The sequence below is a fragment of the Bison bison genome, unplaced genomic scaffold, assembly GCF_000754665.1.
Source record: "Bison bison bison isolate TAMUID 2011002044 unplaced genomic scaffold, Bison_UMD1.0 scf7180017864299, whole genome shotgun sequence".
Classification (NCBI taxonomy): Eukaryota; Metazoa; Chordata; class Mammalia; order Artiodactyla; family Bovidae; genus Bison; species Bison bison.
The window spans coordinates 5,339,896-5,361,310 of record NW_011494871.1 but is presented as its reverse complement, the minus strand read 5'-3'; the positions used below and the strand labels follow the sequence as shown (position 1 = coordinate 5,361,310).

Here is a 21,415-nt window from a genome sequence, read left to right as displayed (position 1 = left end):
AGCTGACTCATTTGAAAAGACCCTGATGCTGGGAAAGATTGAAGGCAGGAGGAGAAGGGGACGACAGAGGATGAGATGGTTGGATGGCATCACTGACTCGATGGACGTGAGTTTGAGTAAACTCCAGGAGTTGGTGATGGACAGGGAGGCCTGGCATGCTGCAGTTCATGGGGTCGCAGAGTCGGACACAACTGAGCAACTGAACTGAACTGCCTGGGAAGTTAAGATCCCACATGTCTCTCAGCCAAAAAAAAAAATCAAAACATGGTAACAAATTCAATAAAGATTTCAAAAATGGTCCACATGAAAACAAATCTTAATTTTTTTTTTAAATGAAAGAAAAACTAGACATAAGTCACCACTTTGGGAGGTCCAAATACCAAATAACAGAAATCCCAGGAAGACAGAGAAAACAGAGAAGTTGGACTGAATAAGAACACAAGATGATGAGATGACTATCCAATGCTGAAGGGAAATAGAGTTTAGCAAGTCCTAGCAAGATAAATCAATTTACCCTCCCTTCCTTCCTCCACCTCTCTGAGTTCCTGTCTCTGTCTGCTGTACTTCGGTCTCTCCCTCCCTCTCTCATGTTCTCTCACACTCTGTACGACACACAGTGTGCATGCACGCACACACATACACACACACACAGGGAATTTTTAAAACACCAAGGATAAGAGACGATTCTAAAGCTTTTGGAGAGAAACAAAAGCAGGTCTCCTACCCCAACCCCCCAAAAAATTCTCAGATAGGCACCACGTCTCTTTTGAGCAACACTAGGAAGTCTGCATGTTTTGAAAGAAACTCATTTTCAACCCAGAAAATGTTATTTGATCTAGTGAATGCAGACTAAAGATAGTTTTAGAAAGGCAAAATCTCAGCGAGTTTGCTTTCCTTGAACTCTCTCTGGAAATTACCAAGGATGTACTCCAGCAAAACAAACAAGGAAACAACACATCCTTCCCAGGAGAAAGAGGAAGGGATGTTACATAAGAATAACATCAAATCCTTCACTCCTTCATACCACACTACACTCGAAAAACTTTCCTGCCCCCCAACTTAGGGTTAGATCCCCTCCTCTGTTCTCCTGGGCCCAGAAGACTTTGTGGTCGCAGCACTAATCAACTGCATCCTAACTGCCTGTGGATCTCATCTGTCTTGTTCACGGTTGTATCCTAAGGGCCTAAAACAACTTGACAAACAGTAGGTGCTCAATATTGATTATGTATACTAACAGTGTTTGTCCAAATAAGTAGAATAGTTGTTAAGCCTGTGACCCACCCCAGAGCCACTGAAGCTATCTCTGGGTCCTGGCTGAGGAAATTTGCCTTTGTACTAATTCCTGCAGGGCATTATTAGGCATGCTCAGTCGCAACAAAAGTAAACCAAAGTTGGGATGGCCAAACGCACAGTAAAAACACAGCCACTCCCAAAGTCCATTTCAGCAGTATGTAGTACCAGTGATACTGAGAGATAAACTGTTAATAGTACAAGTGGCAAAACAAACTGAATGTTCTTCGGAAGCCTCCAAGATATGTCCCAAGGTCATCCGGTGTCCTTAAGACTCCAAAGGAACCACAGTTACGCCATATGCTCCTTGACCACATGTGCATGTGTCCGTGCTGAGTCGTATCCGACTCTTTGTGACCTCAGGGACTGTAGCCCACCAGTCTCCTCTGTTCATGGGATTCTCCAGGCAGGAATACTGGAGTGGGTTGCCATTTCCTTCTTCATCTCTTTCACCATCTCAGCAATCTCACTGTTGGTTTATCTTTACAGGGATGTTTTCCCACTGGATTTAAATTTTTCTTGGTAGATGCTATGTAGTTCTCATGAAATTAAGTAAAACCATGATAAAAATGGTGATTGCAGCCATGAAATTAAAAGACGCTTACTCCTTGGAAGGAAACCTAGAGAGCATATTAAAGAGCAGAGACATTACTTTGCCAAAAAGGTCCGTCTAGTCAAGGCTATGGTTTTTCCTGTGGTCATGTATGGATGTGAGAGTTGGACTGTGAAGAAGGCTGAGCGCCAAAGAATTGATGCTTTTGAACTGTGGTGTTGGAGAAGACTGTTGAGAGTCCCTTGGACTGCAAGGAGATCCAACCAGTCCATTCTAAAGGAAATTAGTGCTGAATATTCATTGGAAGGACTGTTGCTGAAGCTGAAACTCCAATACTTTGGCCACCTCATGTGAAGAGTTGACTCATTGGAAAAGACTCTGATGCTGGGAGAGATTGGGGGCAGGAGGAGAAGGGGACGACAGAGGATGAGACGGCTGGATGGCATCACTGACTCGATGGACATGAGTTTGGGTGAACTCCGGGAGTTGGTGATGGACAGGGAGGCCTGGCGTGCTGCAATTCATGGGGTCACAAAGAGTAGGACATGACTGAGTGACTGAACTGAACTGATGATAAAAATAATGATACGGCACTTAAATGATGCCAATAAACTATTTTCATTCTATTTTTTATTTGGCAGGGGGGAGGCTTCCCAGGTGACTTGGTGGTAAAGAATTTGCCTGCCAATTCAGGAGACATGGGTTTGACCCCTGGGTTGGGAAGATCCCCTGGGTCACAGTCTGAACGACAAAACAAAACACAACCCCCCTCCCCTGGCAGCGAGCACCGCGCTCTCTTCTTCACTGGGGCGTTTTTAGAAACAGGAGTCTATTCTCATTGCCTCCATTCCCTCACTTTTCATTCACTTCTCAACTCACTAATATGTGACTTCCGCCCCCACATTCTACTAAAATTGCTCATTCAAAACTAGGTCACCAACTGCTTCCTAATTTCCCATCCCAACCACCTCTTTGCATTTTTACTTGTCCTGTCTCCTGTGAGACAGATTTGACCATTTTTCTGCCTTGGATGCTCCCTCTTCATTAGACTAAAACACTGCATTTTCCCCCTTGCCCCCACCAGCCACCCACCCTGAGGTGGGTGTCCTGCCTTTTGCAGGCTTCTTCCTTCAGTTACCCCTCAGATGTGGGCACACGGTCCCTTTGTGACCTTTTCCTTACTCTGTTCTCCCTCTCTTACCCATTTGCTCGCATCAAGGTGGGGACAACGACTCCCATGTTGACCTTTGGCGTAGACCTCTCTCCAGTCCCCATTTCTGCCCTTTGGAGATTTCTACCCAAATGTCCCCAAGGAACTTCGAGCCCTGCCTGTGTCCAGTGACTAAGTGTCCACCCCCATCCCCACCCTGTAAAGCATTTTCCGGTACTTCTGACTGAGTAATCGGTCCCTGTAAGGGATCTGCATCACCAAACTCATGACCTCTCTCTCTGACAGGTATATGCATGCTACCTTTACCCCTTCTGGTAAATTCCTATTCATCCTGCAAAACTCATCTCATCTCCTCATCTGGAAAAGCCTTCCAGAGTCCCCACCTGCCCAAGCTGAGTTGGGTACCCTGCTCATGTGCATTCTGAAAATCTCTATCAAATGCATCTCTCTTCCTATTGTAATTACTGATATCTCTCTATATATTTTTGCCAAGTTTGGGCTATATAATCTGTGCATCCCAAACACAGACCAGCACCTGGCCCACACCAGAAAACCTCTGCTCAACAACAGAATGAATAAAATACTGGATAAAGGAACGATGTGAACATCTCAAACACTGGTGACGCTCTGAAACCGCATTCGGTCAGCAAACTACAGCCCGCAGGTTGGCCGTTTATTTCTGTAAAAAGAGCTTTACTGGAACCTGGCCACACTCGTTCACTTGGCGTGGCCACTTCTGCTCTAATGATGGCAGAGTGGGGTAGTTGTAACAGAGGCTGTTTGGCCCACAAAGCTTAAAATATTTACTATCTGTCCTTAATTTGCCTGCTTTCTGCTCCAAATCATCTCAGCACTTTATCAACTTTCCCTAATGATGAAAACAAACAAAAAAAAAAACAAACACAAGAGCTCCCACTGCTACTGCTACTCTTAACATTTATTCAAAAGATATTGCAGTTCTAAATGCCTGTTCTCACGGACTGGGCTTCCCTGGTGGTTCAGATGGTAAAGAATCTGCCTGCAATGCAGGAGACCCTGGTTCAGTTCCTGGGTCGGGAAGATCTGCTGGAGAAGGGACAGGCTATCCACTCTAGCATTCTCAGGCTTCCCTGTGGCTCAGCTGATAAAGAATCTGCCTGAAATGTGGGGGACCTGGGTTCGATCCCTGGGTTGGGAAGATCCTCTGGGAAAGGCTACTCACTCCAGTATTCTGGCCTGGAGAATTCCATGGATTGGATAGTCCATGGGGTCACAAAGAGTCAGACACAACTGAGTGACTTTCACTTTTTCTCATAGACTATGCACTGCAGTGGGGTGAGAGATGGCCAGTGTGCAAAGGCAAAATAAGAATCACAGGCCATGATATAAACTGGTGAAGGAGACAAACAGGAAAATGTGTTACAAAGTACCTGATTGGGAAGGGGCCCTGAATAGGGGGATCACAGTCAGGTCTCTTTCCAGGGCCATGACATTTATGTCTTTTTAAGATTTTTTTTTTTTTGATGTGGGCCACTTTTAAAGTCTTCACTGAATTTGTTACAATATTGCTTCTGTTTTATGTTTCGGGCATGAGGCATGTGGGATCTTGATTCCCCAACCAGGGATCCCTGCATTGGGAAGTAAAGTACGAACCATGGGACCACCAGGGAAGTCCTTGGAGCCATGACATTTATGTTGAAACCTGAAGGAGAAGACAGGGCTAGTCTTGGAGTGTGCTGGAGGAAGTGTGTTCTAGAAGGTGTGCTGACCACAGGAGCCTTTTGTCAGGAAGGGGTTGAAATGCATAAAGAGCTGAAAGGAGGCCATGAGGCGGGGGTACGGGGACCAGCATGAAAAGAAAGAAAGATACAAACAGGCTCCAGCAGAGAGACCTGCCCTTGGAGACCTGGGAGGCCAGGTGAGAGATACTGGATTCACTGATTACATTCCAAACATTGGTCACTATACGAAGAGCTTCCATTCTGACATTATCATGACTGCTCAGGCTTTTCAAAAATTAATACTATGCCTCTGTGTTAAATTGTTCCAATCAAGTTTACTTCTCCTTCAATATATGTGACATTAACTTGATTGCCCTACATTTTAAAATTTGGCAGGATTCAACCTGCCTTTTGAAAAAATTTACCAAAGAGGCAAGTTTACCCAGTATATTGAGCTCCAAAATAAAATTTCCTTTTAACAAGAAGAATTCATAACAAAATAAGCTGAAAAAAACTGTCTCAACTTACCTTTTCTGACTGAACTTCTCTGGTTATTTCTAGAGTAAAGTATTCTCATCTCGTCTTTTAAAAACTGTATTCTGACATTTAACTATCCCTCTCAAAAAATATTACAGTTCTCTCAGGGTGCACCAGTTGACATGAAACTGCCAGGCTTTCAGCAACGTTGGGTATACTTATTTCCATGAATACAAATTATATCCTGACACGGCGTACACTATATAAGTTAACAATTTTTACATAACATATTAGGCCATGAGAGATGCTTTTCAGAAAAAAGGAACATAAAACATATATAAATCTACTAAAAATGCAGTACAGTAAAGAACTGCCTTTTTAACTCTTTAGTAGTGAAGTCGCTCAGTCTTGTCCGACTCTTTGCGACCCCATGGACTGTAGCCTATCAGGCTCCTCCGTCCATGGGATTTTCCAGGCAAGAGTGCTGGAGTGGGTTGCCATTTCCTTCTCCAGGAACTGAACCAGGGTCTCCTGCATTGCAGGCAGATGCTTTATCGTCTGAGCCAAGTAGTGAAGGTCTAATAAAAAATTGTGTTTTCTTAACAAATTGTTTTTATATTCAATCTTAGGTTTCACTAAGACAGATTTTATGTCCACCCTAGAGGGAGGTAACTGGGGCTTCCCCAGTGGCTCAGTGGTAAAGAATCCACCTGCCAGTGCAGAAGACACAGGAGACTTGGGTTCAATTCCTGGGGTCAGGAGGATCCCCTGGAGAAGGGAATGGCAACCCATTCCAGTATTCCTGCCTAGGAAATCCCATGGACAGAGGGGCCTGGCAGGCTACAGTCCACGGGGTCACAAGAGTCGGAAAGGACTGAGCGACTCAACAACAAACAGAGGTAACTAGCAGTCTTGCTGTTGTCCTTTGAGAACTTAAACAGCATCCTGAGTTTGACAGTGAAACTTCATAGGTTTATGCCTGACTGTAGAGTCAGAAAACACCATACACAAAACAAGAAATTATGTGCAAAGTAAGGAAGTTTAGGTTTATTTTTCAGCAGAATCACTTTAAGATCTGTAAAATTTTAAGGGTCTTAGGAAAGAGTACTAATTTATAACAAAGAAACTGGGAGAACATGCTTTGTGGACTAGCTTGTATTTATAGCATATCTGGTTCTTTTAAGCCACACTAAAGCCATGATGCTCCCCACATAGACTGGTAGAGAACCCGCCTGCCAATTTAGGAGACATAAAAGATGTGGGTTGGATCCCTGGATCAAGAAGATCCCCTGGAGGAGGGCATGGCAACCCACTCCAGTACTCTTGCCTGGGAAATCTCATGGACAGAGGAGCCTGGTGGGCTATAGTCCACGGGGTCATAAAGGGTCAGACAAAACTGAGTGACTAACACACACACACACACACACACACACACACACACAGAGGAAATGGGTAGGAGGTCCCAGTGGGACAGTCTATCATGGAGGACTCGGAAGAAATTGTGCAACAGCCAACATAGGAATGTGACCCTTTGGAGAAGGAAAATGAAGAGAGGAGCCTGATCACTGCCACTCCCTCTGCCTGGAGGCATGGTCCATGCCACAGCAGCTGCAGGAGGGGCTCAGAGTCTGTCCATCACAGGGAGCTGAAATACAGATCAAGGTCTGTAGAGTTAAGGGCAGTGTGTGGGGCAGGGAAGGGAGATAACATAGATAAACTGTCCCCATAGAGCGTACGCTCAACCTGGGACTTGAGAGAGGTCCTGTTGATGCAAAACTCTGATCACACTGCCTCACTTCCCCGCTTCCAAAGCCTCCAATGGTTTCCTCACTCAGAGTCAAAGGTTGATGACCTTCTGAGGCCTCCTGCAAGTCCCCTCCATGCTAATTCACCTGTCTACTCACATTCTCAGCCCGTCCTCCCGCCCCCTCACTCAGCTCCAGCCTCCCTGGCCTTCCTGCCACCCCAGGGCCTTTGCACTGGCTCTTTCCTCCCTGCCCTCCTTTGGGGACTGGCTTAAAGGTCATCTCTCAGGAAGGCCTTTCCCAACCACTTTATTTAAAATTGGAATCCTGGGACTTCCCTGGTGGACCAGTGGTTAAGACTCCACGTTCCCAATGCAGGGGGCTCAGGTTCCACCCATGGTCAGGGAACTAAGATCCTGAGTGCCATGGAGCATGACCAAAGAAATATATACAATAAATGAAAATAAAACAACAGCCAAAAAGCCATAAAAACATAAAGGGAGCAGAAAATGCAAGTAGATGCTTAAATAAACATTTAAAACTACTTCTTCAAAAAATAAAATTGGAATCCCCCTTCTTCCTGACCCAAACTTCCTACTCATCCTTCTCTGATTCATTTTCTTCAATACTAGTAAAGCCTGGCATGCTGCAGTTCATGGGGTCGCAAAGAGTCGGACCTGACTGAACGACTGAACAACTGCTCCCGATAAACAATGTGACTTATTTATCCACTAAAATAAAGAAGTGTGCCCACTCCCATCCTGAAATTCTAAAACAAGCACCAGGACTTTTTTCTGTTTTCACAGCTTTATCCCACACCTAGAACAAGGTTGACACGTAACTGCGCCACAGCACTAATTGTTGAATGAGTGACTGAACACATAATTAACCTGCAGCAGTCCTGTAACAGCAGGTAGATCCATCATAATACACACACATCATGGGAACCAGTAAAAAAATTATCTGATTTTTATAGCAGTGCTTGCCAAGAAAACAACTAACCATTATGACGACCAGTAATCACCTGAGTAAATGACAACTCACAAAATGACAAACAGATTAAAAAATGTGTTCTTCCACTAATAATAAAAGAATTGCAGGAACTTCCCTGGTGGGCCAGTGGCTAAGACTCCATGCTCCCAATGCAAGGGGCCTGGGTGTGATCCCTGGTCAGAAACCCCACATGCTACAACTAAGAGTTTGCATGCCACAACTAAGACCCAATGCAGCCAAGTAAAATATAACATTTTTAAAAAGAAATACAATAATAACAGCAGTAGTAGTGATAATCACTGTAATGGTAATACTCAACACTGGCAAGGGTGTGGCATTGAGAAGTGTTTCAACAACAGTATAAAAATAATTATTACACATTTTCTACGAAATAAGTCAGCCTTAAAAAATGTTTGGAATCTGCATTTATGCAACAATTACACTTCAGATAATCTAAGAGAAGAATATGAAAAAAAACAAATAAATTCAAAGACCCAAATTGCAACATTATGGAAGACAGTGGAGAACGAGCAAAGCCCAATTTGCATAAGTAAATTCTGATTCTATTCCCCACCCATTCTTCTACCTCCTCCAAGAGGCTGCCCAGAACCACGTTTGTCCCATTCATGTAACACTCTTACGGTTGCAATTTCTCAAAGCACTATGTTTCTCGCTTTCCTAACACTTATCACAATCTCTAATAATGCATTTATCTTTGTGCTTTTTTACTGTCTATTTCATCCATTAGACTAAGTTGCACAAAGGCAGGAGTTCTCTGCTCAGTGCTGCAGCCCTCGATTTACAACTATTAGTACATAATAACCACCCAGAATTTGTTAAAACAATAAGTAAGTGAATAAAACAGAATCTCATGCTGCCATTAAAATATTTCTAAAACACTGACAGCATAGGAAATGCCTACAATATAATATTAGTGGGAAAAATCAAAATTCACATTCAGTATTAATTCAGCTATTAAAGCATGCACAGAAAGAAACACGTGGGAAGAACAATTTCCATAATATTAACTCTGGTTGGATGCTAAAAATGTAAGTACAGTGACTTTCTATCTTTATATTTTTCTATATTCAAAATTTTTTACAACAGGTATGTATTATTTCTGTAATAAGATAGGACAATAAAGTAAAACTTAGAGGAAATGACATGAGCAGAAGAAGGGACAGACAGACAGAAAGAGAAGAGCAGAGAACATCAGTGGAGGGACATGGTCCAGCCAGGGCAGAACAGGACGGGGCTGGGGCAGGGCCATTCTGTGGGCAAACATGGGTTGTCCAAGACGTGTAAAAGCTGAAAAGAGTGATACGGTCACTGCTGTACTGCAGGAAGGTCTCTCTCCGCAGGCCAAATCCAATCCCCTACAGACATACCTCATTTTACTGCACTCCACAAATGCTGCATTTTTAAATAAATCAAAAGTTTATGGCACCCTCCCTCGAGGACTCTATCAGCGCCATTTTCCAACCAGCATTTGCTCACTTCATGTTTCTGTGTCACATTTTGGTAACTCTCACAGTATTTCAAACTTTTAAATTACTATTATGCTTGTTATGCTGATCCGTGATCACTCATATTTGATGTTATTAGCATGATTTGTTGAAGGCTCAGATGATGGTTCAGATTTTTTATAAATAAACAGCTCTTAATTAAGGTAGATACACTGCTTTTTAATACATAATGTTATTGCACATTTAATAGACTCCAGTGCTTCCCAGATGGCTCAGTGGGTAAAGAATCTGTCTGCAATGGAGGAGAAACAGGAGACGTGAGTTCAATTCCTGGGTCGAGAAGATCCCCCTGGAGGAGGGCATGGCTACCCCACCCACTCCAGTACTCTTGCCTGGAAAATCCATGGACAGAGGAGCCTGGTGGGCTACAGTGCATGGGTTCACAAAGAGCCGGACACGACTGAGAGACTGAGCACACACAGCGTGAACATAATTTTTAGGTGCACTGGGAAACCACACACACACACACACAAACCCTCAAAACTCGCTTTATTGCGTGAAGCAAATACTGACGCCACAGCACCTCCCAGGTGTGCCTGTATCTGTGCAAAGTAAGCTGTGTTGAAACACAGTTGCACCCATGCATGCACATACTGTCTCTGGCTACTCTCATGCTAAGTAGTTACAACACAGATCATTATGGCCCAGAGAGCCTAAAATACTTATTAATACTATGTAGCCCTTTACAGAAACAATCTTTTGAACCCTGGTCCATAAGATGCATCAGGGGAGGGAGAAACTAAAAGCTGTAAAGTGGTGATTATAAGGGCCGTCATTTTAAGGGTGACGCAGAGGAAGACAGTGGTAGATAGAGGAGTCTCGACAAGTGTCCATATCTACAAGCAAATGGAAGAAGGGGAAAAGGCCCTTCTAAAGAAGGAGAGGCATTCCTACTTCAGACAGCTACCCTCATTTTATTCGCTCTCTATTTTAAAGCACAGCAGGAAAAGCAGTCCCTGCTGCATTGGTTACCTGCAGGGTCGGAACTGTAGAGACTGGCAGCTGCGGCTATGGTTCCTGGTGGGTGGATGGCACTCGCCGAAGACCTCTGACTCGCAATCAGGATCCTGCTCTTGGCAGACGGTAAACGTGACATCGCACCCAATCCCAGCTGGGGCTTAAGGAGCATGGCCGATCGATAGAAAGTTGGGGGAACTTCGTAATGAGTATAGGGAGGAGAACAAAATTCTTCTTTTCCAGGGCGTTCTGCAACCTAGGATAAATGACCAGAAGCTCAATCAGAAAACCGCACATCATAGGATGAGCATTGAACCTCGTCCTACGACCAAGGCTCCAACAATGACCACTCTGGCATCACTGAGCTGCTCCATCACCCATCACTTACCTTCTCTGGGCCCAGGGTCTTCATCTCTAAGTTGACCACAACGGGATGATCCCTTCGGTCTATGCTGGTTCTAATACTCTATGAATCTACATTCCACTGGGAGAAACAAGAACTCCCTCCATAAGATTTTAAAATTATATCACTATGAAATCATTGGAATTTGTGCAAGTAGTCAATCTATAAATAATGTCAATGATGCAAGGCAAGAATTTAGCAAATGTTCATGGAATTATGAAAGTTTCCTTATTCCCAAGGAGAACAGGCAGTTTTTCTGGTGACCTTGTCTTACAACAGGTTGATGAACTTTATCAGTTTAGGTTAAGTCTTTATTAGGCTACTTAGGAAATAAACTATGCATTGTTAATGAGGGAGGAAAGGTTATTTAATGGAAGAATAGAGAAGTTAATGGAAAGATGTGTTTTCAGGCCTCTATATTCTGTTGATATAATTAAAAATGAGAGACTCAATTACCTCTGATTGTCTTCCCTAGTATGGTGGTGCCTCCAGGAATGTTTGAGCAAGTTTCGCTAGAATGGAAGTTTTGGGGCAGAGTCTTGTTGACTGTTGAATTCATAGCACCTAGAACAATGTCTAGCACAGAGCTGAAATCAACAAACATCTATTAAATAAAGGAATCATGTTTCATTCTTTCCTGAATCCAATAACATAACATCATGTTATCATGTTACTACTTTCTGTGGTTAACCGTTTGGATTAGAACACAATGGATGGCTACCTTACATATATGCAATCATATGGCTACCTTTTATATATGCAATTCTGTACTCACAAAGCCTGTTCATAACATCAGTGTTTCCTCATGCTAGAAATGAAGAACATAAGTCACCGAAAAATAACCTTACTTCAAGTTAAAAAAAAAAACAGAGTCAGAGGCTTATGAAAAGACATACATGTTAATTAAGTCTACTCTAAATCACAATACATTTTACAAGTCAAACCTCTTTCTATTCAGGAATCACAGGCATTTAACAACATTCTTTAATAGGGGCTATAAAGCTGTGATCCAGGCTGCTGAAGAGATAAACCCTTAATTTAATACTCTTTTAATGTCAAAATAGATAAAAGTTCTCTTTAAATTGACATTATTGAAACAAAAGATGAGGCCTTTAAAGTTTTATCATAATCACCTTGTAAAATATGTATGATCGCTATAGCCGATAGACGGAACTCAGGCTCCAGCAAATTATATTCCTATGAAAGAATATTCTACATCTGCTCTCTGATAAAATTTTTACTATTTCTACTTACTCTCTCACTATCAATCTTTGGCATTTCAATTATACTCATATCCCCTCGATTTTTAAATTTTAGTGTCTAAATGTTTGGTGTCATTGTTCATGTCTTTCAGCAGGTGCTCTCATGAAGAAATTACCATTTCTAACCTACATCTGTTGGGTTTTTCAGATTGCAGTGTCTTATCCCAGTAATTATTCCATTTTTTCAAACTGGATACATTTCTTGGGTCAAAATTCATCATGCCATCATTGGAAAACAACCTTAATGATTATAGGAACTTCGGTGCCGATCATTTTGTTGGGTAATTTGTCTCTGGTAAGATAACAAAAAGTATTCCTTAGATGCCTACTCTGTGCATTTTTAATAAAACAAGAGCGTCTACAAAAAAGCATCACACTCTTTTCTTTCATCTTTATTGACAAAACACAGCAGGTGTCACTGCACAGTCATAGACACAGGGAGATTAACCTCAAATGGAGGTTTTTTCCCCCCTCCTTCTCCAATGGAGTATTTTTAAAGAAATAATTTAAAAGCAAACTAAAGAATCCTTGTGATTTCAAATTTCTAAAATCATTTCAGGCACATGAGCAAATAAGTTCTTACTGTAGCCTGAAGAAAGGGTCTGGGCCCTAGATTCTCTGATTAAGGCAGAAAACAGTCCTCAGATAAAGGGGCTGTGCCCAGCGGCACTTCTATCCCCGTGCTAACCGGGTCTCTCCCAAACCCTCAGAGCTACTAAAGCTGCAGGAACACTCAAGCCACTTCGTGAAGACTTGGGATGGCTTCCAGACGGTTAAGACTTCAGAATATCTGTGGGGGTGGGCAGGAGGAATGTGCATCTAATACAGAAATTACTCTATATTTTATGGAAGGACCAGAAGCAACAAAGATGGAAAATATACACAAGAAACGATAAGACGGGTCAGAGAGAAAGAACAGGATTCTTGTCTACATCTCTAAATACAGTTTTTCTCACAAACGTGTTTCTCAGAGAAAAATCTGGGGTACCTTTTTTTGGGGAGAAGGTGGCACAGAATTACTTTATTTGAAGAACTGAATGAAGCGTGCTCAGTCGTACCCAACTCTTTGCCACCCCGTGGACTGTAGCCCATATGGCTCCTCTGTCCTTGGAGTTTTCCCAGCAAGAAGACTGGAGTGGGTAGCCATTTCCTTTCTAGATCTTTCCAACCCAGGGATCAAATCCTAGTCTCCTGCATCTCCTGCACTGGCAGGCAGCTTCTTTACCACAGCATCACCTACACTTCCTCGAATGAAACTCCATAATGAAGTGATATTTTGAACAGAGAACTACAAAATGTGAAGGAGAGTCTTCCAGGTATCTTCTGCTGCTGCTGCTGCTAAGTCGCTTCAGTCGTGTCTGACTCTGTGCGATCCCACAGATGGCAGCCCACCAAGCTCCCCAGTCCCTGGGATTCTCCAGGCAAGAACACTGGAGTGGGCTGCCATTTCCTTCTCCAATGCATGAAAGTGAAAAGTGAAAGGGAAGTCACTCAGTCGTGTCCGACTCTTCGCGACCCACAGACTGCAGCCCACCAGGCTCCTCCGTTCATGGGACTTTCCAGGCAAGAATACTGGAGTGCGGTGCCACTGCCTTCTCCATTCAGGTATCTGAGAGAAGAATGTCCTGAGCAGAGGTACGTGCAAAGGCCCTGAGGCAGCAAAAGGAGCGGGAACGAAGGCCAGGCGGTCAGGAAGTGAAGGAGCCAGACAGAGGGCATCCTAACAGCTGAGCCATCCTACCAGCTCCCGCCCATGTCCACAGCAGCCTGGGAAGAACTGGAGGGTGTCAGGGGGAGCACTGACCTGGCCTCACTTTCCTCTCAGTTGATCACTGGTTGTCATGAGATTTGAGTCCAGAGAAAACCTGCTCTCTGAGCTCTGGGAGAATAACTGGCCCCAGCCCCATGGAACTGAGAGGGGCGGCACAGTGAGGACCTGGGTGGCTATCTCAGCACTGCCCTTGTTTTGTGGCTTTAGATGAGGGACTCAGAGCTCTCCAAATCTGCTTCCTCATCCGGACAATGATGAGAGCACCACAATCCCACCCTGCAGAGAATCACAGCAAGGATTGGCGAAGATGGGCAAAAATGAAATGTGACACTATGTGGTCCCAGGACATAGCAGGCACTCAACTAAATGCTAGCTGTAATTATTGTTTAGACTTAAAACAGAGCCCATGCCTAACACATTATTTTCTACTCACTGTACTGTGTACAAACACAAAAGTCTCCCATAGGGAAATATTCTCCTTCAGAAGAGGATCAAGTCTGAGCAATTTGAATAATATATTCATTTGGGGTTTTTTCCCCACTACTTTATAGAAGAATTGTGCTCACTTATCAGCAAGGAGATCAAACTAGTCAATCCTAAAGGAAATCACTGACTCAGTGGCAGTTTGAGCAAACTCCAGGACACAGTGAAGGAGAGCAAGGCCTGGCATGCTGCAGTCCTTGGGGTTGCAAAGAATTAGACAGGACTAAGCGACTGAATAACAATAAAGGAAATCAAAGCTGAGTATTTACTGGAAGGACTGATACTGAAGCTAAAACTCCAATACTTTGGCCATCTGATGCTAAGACCCAGCTCATTGGAAAAGACCCTGATGATGCTGGGAAAGACAAAGCAGGAGGAGAAGGGGATAACAGAGGATGAGATGGTTGGATGGCATTGCTGACTCAATGAGCCTGAGTTTGAGCAAACTCCAGGAGATGGTGATGGACAGGGAAGCCTGGCGTGCTACAGGCCATGGGGTCGCAAAGGGTCGGACACAACTGAGCGACTGAACAACAACAAGAACAATTTAAATACAGAAGCCAATTTAAATGCTTTTCTAACTTTTATGTATTATGTCAGGCAGAATTTAAAAGAATCCCTTTAGATGTTAGATCCACCTCATTCTGATCATCAATCTCTTCCAGTGGAAACCGTTCATTTGCCTGCAATCTGCTCTAGTTCAAAACACCCCTTTCTTACAAATACGTCCATCAGTGTCTAGAATTTGCTAAGAGAGGACACTCTGCTTTCACAATTCATTGAAAACACCTCACGAACTTTAGGATGTTCAACTCACAGACTGTCTCACAATGACATTCTCTTACCTCCTGCAAAAACTTCTCACTCATTGGACTGAAGGGATGTCCTGGGGGCTTGATCCCCGACACCACTAGTCCAGAGCTGAACACCCGAGGCCTCTGCAGGTCCGGCTTGAACTTCTCGTAGAGGCCGGCAGCTGGCTTCAGGTCACCACCTGCCGCCTTGTCCTCTTTGGGGAGAGCCATGCTGCACGCAGGAGGAGCATAAGGGAGCCCCACGGGAACCAGCGACGCGTCCACCTGGCCGAGGGCCTGTGGGCTCCTCCGGATGTAGGTGATGATCTTGGGCCTCACGTGCTTGGGCTTGGGCATCACGACGGGCCTGGGGTCCGCCCGCTCTTCCCTCTTCTCAACCGGGGGGCCCATCGTCCCCTCCAGTGAGGTGGGTGTGTCCTCGGGACGGGGGAGGGCCCCAGGGCAGGCGTTCTTGGCAGGCACTTTGGGGGAGGCGTGTGACAACCCGGTGCTGTCAGCGGGAGGCAGGGCGGCCGGGGGGTACCCCACATCCACACTTGACGTGCCCAAGTCCTGAAAGCGGCTGCTGGGTGGCGGGGGCTGGCGGGCCACATTCACAGTTGTCTCTGGGTGGAGGGACGCGGGGACACCGAGAAGGACATCTGCCCTCGCTGGGGAGGTGCTTTCAGTCTTCACTGCAGGTTCCAGATGGTTCCTGATCTCTGCAACAGATATACAGACCTCTTGGCCTTCCTCGGCTTCTGAGCGGCTGCTTGAAGGGTTGGGGGGCTCAGGGACCCGAGTTTCGCTCTCTCCAACAGAGGAAGCTGAGTCAAAAACCATAGTGTTGACACTGTTCCCATCTCCCAGGACGCCTTTCTCATCGCTGGCACCAGAGGGCTTGCTGTCAGTCGAGTTTCCAGCAACAAAAGCTACGTGACCATCCCCTGGTGACACACCGTTGGGCACCATTTCCCCCAGCTTCCGAGCTGCGCCTGGCAAACTTCTGGACGTGGGTTGCTGATCCGCAGCTCGTGAGGAACCGGGGCTCGGTTTGGGGGTGGTTCGGAGAGACCCGTCCTCACCTCCCTTCTCCGGCTCACCTCTGTCTCTTCCTGCACCCGGCGGGTGGGGAACGCCATGTGCCAAGCTGCTCAACCCAGCGGCTGAGGCTCCTGGCTGCACCTCCCCAGCTGGCTGCTTTCTCCCGAGAGGTGACACGCCATGCCCCTGACGACACCCCAGCTCCCCGACCTGGGTGGACTTGAACTCCTGCACAGGTTTCAGCTCTGTCTTGGGCTCCACCTTCACCGGACCCACTTGTGCTTCTGGCCTTCTCGGGACATCCTTCGAGGCTGGAGAGCAATCGAGAGCGCACTCTGGATGGGCAGAAGGTGCTGTGCTCTGGGCGCTGACCTTGGGTACCCGTCCCCTCTCTGGCTGGATCTCTAAGGGGACGGTCTCCATGGTTACTGAGGTAGATGGTTTAGGATGACGTGCGCCCTTTCCCTCTGAGGTCCCGTCCGCCAGAGGACAAGGCGGCCCTGGAGAAGGGGCTGTCCCCATCTTCGGTGGCCCCTTCCCATCACCGGGCACCAGATGCGGGGCTTCTGGGGACCCCAGCCCTGTGGGTTGTGGAAGCGGCCAGGCCAGGCCCCCAGCCCGCTCCTTTGTGAGCACATCCACTGCTGCAGCAGAACTGCTAACTCTTTCTAAAGAATGCCTCCTCAGTTCCTCGTTGTCAAGGGTCTTGGCCAACTTATCCTTGGGGACAGGCCGGGGGACATCAGCCTCCCGCTTAGCCGGAACCTCCAGGCTAGACTCGCCCATGACAGTCCTCCGACTCGGCAGACCTGGTCCCTGGAGACCCCGAAGGGCCTGTAGGTGGTCTGCACCTCTCTCCAGCTCGGACTCTTCATTCCGTTCTCTCTGAGCCATCGGAGAGAATTTAAAATCCTTCAGGCTGGTGGGGACGGCCTGAGATGCCTTCGCAAAGCCCTGAAGTGGGTGAAACTCCTTCGGGACACAGGGACTACTCTCTGGTCCCCTCAAATTTGCATTTCCAACTTCCTCTGGCACAGCACATGTGGCAGGCTCATCAGAAGAGGAGCCAACCTCCAACATGATGGGGTTGGCATTGGCATCTCCCAAACTCAGGACTCGGTCGTTATTATTTTTTGCTCCATTTCTGCTGTCCCGCAATTCGCTGTAACATGACTTCTTAGGAGCCACTGGAACGCTCATTTTCTAGCCGTCAGTGGGGGCTGCCTGCCATGCAGTCCTCCTTAATGGAAAGGGGTGTCCTTCAAGCTGCTACCTGGAGAAGAGGAAATTCTCAAGCTGCTTGTTGCCCCCTGACAGTGTCACCGGGGCGATCCTGCTTTCATCATTTTCAGAGCAGTTTTAAAACCGAGCATTTTCTTCACACACAGAAGGACGACTTATCTGTTGGGTTCCCGGTGAATGAGAGCCAATTAGTCCATGAGACCTAGAGAGAAATAAAAAGAAAAGTACACTAGATTGACAGATAGAAACTCTCGGTAAACACAGATTTATTCATCACTTTCCTACCATTACTTCATTCACTCAATCCAGATACTATTTCTCCAAAACTTTTCTGATAGGGGCACGGGAGAACATAACATCGAAATGATTAATGTTAGAAATGGATTATAAACACACATTAAATCTTAAGTTTATATTTTAAAAATCCACAAGTTCATACTGATACTGATTAAAAAGGGCAGACGAGAAAGGAAGGTTCTTCTTCACAGAAGAATACCAACTGATACAAGAAAAATTAGACAATTAGAAAAATCACCACTTTGTATTCACCAGAGTAATAATTATCTTGGATGAGGGACACCAACGGTTGCTAAAATCACCAAGTGCAAAACTGCTGGGAAACAGGATATTTACACAGTCTTAGAGCACCACCCTCCAGACTGCTTTATTTCTTACAAAGGAAAACTTCATCTGTACAATGGAGAAACCTGGTGGACATCATCAAATGTAACATATCGGTATAGAAAGCAATATCACACGCTCCCAGCATTAGGTCGTTCTCAGGCCTCACATGCCCCATGAGAGTATTCTTGCTATAAATATTCTTTTCCTTTCATTTGCTTGCATCTACACACAGCGTGTACTTTTTCCATTAATGAGATCATTTCCTATAAGCTAAGTTTTTGTCAGTCATTTTTTTTATTTGTCCCTTCTCCCTACTCCCCACCACAGGATGCAGTAACATCCTAGCCTAAGTCTTTCCACTCTTTCCCCCCATGTTCATAGAATCTTGTCCAAACACACACACACACACACACACACCTATGATTAACATACACACACAACCAAATCAAGATAGATAACCAACAAGGGCTGACTTTACAACACGGGGAACACGACTCAATACTCTATAACTACTGTATGAGAAAAGAATCAGGTAAGAATCAGAAAAGAACAGATATAAGCATATGTATAACGAATTGCTGTGCTGTACACTTGAACACAATACTATAAATCAACTATACTCAATAAAATTTTTAAATAAAAAACAGAATAAAACAAAAGACAAACACACACGCCTACGCACAAGTATACACCTTCCCCTCCCTGCCGTGTTGCACTTCCGTTCTGTCCACTTTGTACTCACGTCCTCATCCTCCCACTCCTTAGGTCAGGCTGGTCCCGAGAAGGCCAGTGGACCTCCAGGTCCAGTCTCAAGCCTAACCCGGGTGCTGACACTCTGATCCCAGCCTCAGTTCCCTGACACAGAGGGGAGTCTCAGTACATCCTTCTTTCTTTCTTTATTCAGTTTTTAAGGTGTTTTCCTTGTGCCTCTGGCACAAATACAAAAAGCATGTAGGTAAATCAATAGGACAGCAGTTTAAAAGAGCTTCATGTTCTCTGGGTCGGGAAAGTCACAGACAGCAAGAATTCCACAAATGTGAGCCAACCCACAAAGTAAGCGTCTCTAATTCTCTGAGGGCAGAATTATAAGCATGAAACCAACAGACCTCTTGAGCTTGAACTGCAGAGGCTGGCAGCAGGAAATCAGTAAATTCTCGGCAGTGACAACTCAAACCAGAGTATCAGCCACTGCAGCCCACAATGTGATTGCTAGAGAGTGACAAGTGACCAGTGCTTTCTAAAATGCAACACGGACTCAGCATCAGGCTCACTGACACGTCAGGTAAGCACCGCACCCTCTTCCTTGCCAACAAACAAAACTGTCTTTGCCCATCATTAACCATCAGGCATGTCTTCGGCTCTCCTGACTCTCCCTGGCTCTCAATCTCTGCTGATGGTTTGACCAACTTGTCCAGAACCTTTCAGTTGAGTGTATATATGTTCTTGCATCATTAAGCAGACAGATAGGATCTAGGTCCTCATAAACAATCTCTTCCTCTATCTTGCGCTTCAATTTCCTGTCACCATGTTTATTCTGTCTAGTACAGCAGGGAAGGCATGCCTGGACACAGAAGACCTCAGCAGACCCCCATCTCTGTGCTGTCCGCTAATGTGACCATACCACTATCTGAATGATGGGCGAAGGCCACATCTCCCAGCTTGACATTCAAGGTCTGATGAGCGCTGGGCCCATGTATGCTTCCAGGCTTTAATCCCCTTTACTGTTCTACTTGACATGTGCCTGCCAGTAAAACTGGCCTTCATATTCCATAGCTTCTTGCTTCCCAGGTGGCGCTGTGGTAAAGAATCCACCTGCCAATGTAGTAGACGTGGGTTCAATCCCTGGGTTGGGAAGATCCCCCTGGTGTAGAAAATGGCAACCCACTCCAGTATACTTGCCTAGAAAATTCCATGAACAGAGGAGTCTGGTGGGTTATAGTCCATGGGGTCGCAAAGAGTTGGACACAGCTGAGCGACTGAGCACAAGCACCCCACAGCTCCACCCTTTGAGTTCAGAATGCCAATCTTTCATTAGGCCTTTCCTGATTTCTCCTTTCTCCCCTTTCCCCAAAAAAGGTGAAGAAGTAGCTTGATATTAGTTCTCCACATCCTAAATCCCTAGATCTTTCCTTCTGGCACTATCATACCATATTTTAAAAATTATATTTATGTACATCTTTTATGTACATAAATATAATTTTTAAAAAAATATGACTTCTCTGGTGGCTCAGATGGTAAAGCATCTGTCTACAATGTGAGAGACCTGGGTTCGATCCCTGGGTTGGGAAGATCCCCTGGAGAAGGAAATGGCAACCCACTCCAGTACTCTTGCCTTGAAAATCCCATGGACAGAGGAGCTGGGTGAAGGCTACTATCCATTGGGTGCCAAAGATTTGGGCACAACTGAGCGACTTCACTTTCACATCTTTTATTGGGCTTCCCAGGTGGCGCTAGTGGTAAAGAACCCACCTGCCAATGCAGGAGATATAAGAGATTTGGGTTCAATCCCTAGCTCGAGAAGATCCCCTGGAGAAGGGCATGACAACCCACTCCAGTGTTCTTGCCTGGAGAATCCCACGGACAGGCTACAGTCTGTGGGGTCACAAACAGTCGGACACGACTGAGTGACTTAGCATACACATCTTCTTTTATTATACTTAGATGAGCCTTTTTCTACAGTTCCATTACAGCTGTGTGTCTTCTTTACTAAACTACAAGCTCACTAGGCTGTAGGTTAACAGCTCAGATGCCTCTCTATTCCCTACAGTGTCTGGGACAGCATTTTTGTACATAGTTGGCGCTTGGGATTATCTCCTCCCAACTTCAGCTCAAAATGGTGAATCACTTTCAATACAGCATGGGCCCTCATTTTTTTTTCAGTCTTTTAAGATGTAGATTACAAAGTCCACCTTCCCAACTGGTTAACCAGTAAGGCACCCTCTTCCCTTCCCCCTAGGAGGGCTATGCCAGAATTCTCAGGGCCTTCCCTGGTGGTTCAGATGGTAAAGAATCTGCCTGCAATGCAGGACACCCAAATTCAATCTCTGGGTCAGGAAGATCCCCTGGAGAAGGAAATGGCAACCCACTTCAGTATTCTTGTCTGGAGAATTCCACGGACAGAGGAGCCTGGCAGGCTACAGTCCGTGGCATCGCAAAGAGTCAGACACGACTGAGCAACTAACACTATATGGAAAAACACATTCGGATCATCATGATTGATTTATATTTGTCATAATATTTATTTTAATTAGAAGATTTAAAAACTAAAGAAAGTTTGAGGGATTTTATGTTATTAAATGGAGACATGGGTTTTAAAAGATATGAAAAATACTGTATTTTCCTTCTGAGCTGCCAAATCTGCTAGGGAATGCTTTATCAGT

At 45.2% G+C, this 21,415-nt stretch overlaps 1 protein-coding gene across 1 annotated transcript in view; it reads right to left on the bottom strand.

Annotated features, from left to right (window-relative positions):
• LOC104996874 (microtubule-associated tumor suppressor candidate 2-like) overlaps positions 1-21,415 on the bottom strand; it is a gene marked incomplete at its 3' end in the record, with an annotated part of 142,787 nt that overhangs the window by 8,217 nt on the left and 113,155 nt on the right. The window contains exons 3-4 of the mRNA XM_010851261.1: positions 15,177-17,613; positions 10,428-10,668 (exon numbers count right to left, since the gene is read on the bottom strand). Of these exons, the coding sequence (XP_010849563.1) occupies positions 10,428-10,668; positions 15,177-17,369 (2,434 nt within the window). The remainder of the gene's footprint in view (positions 1-10,427; positions 10,669-15,176; positions 17,614-21,415) is intronic.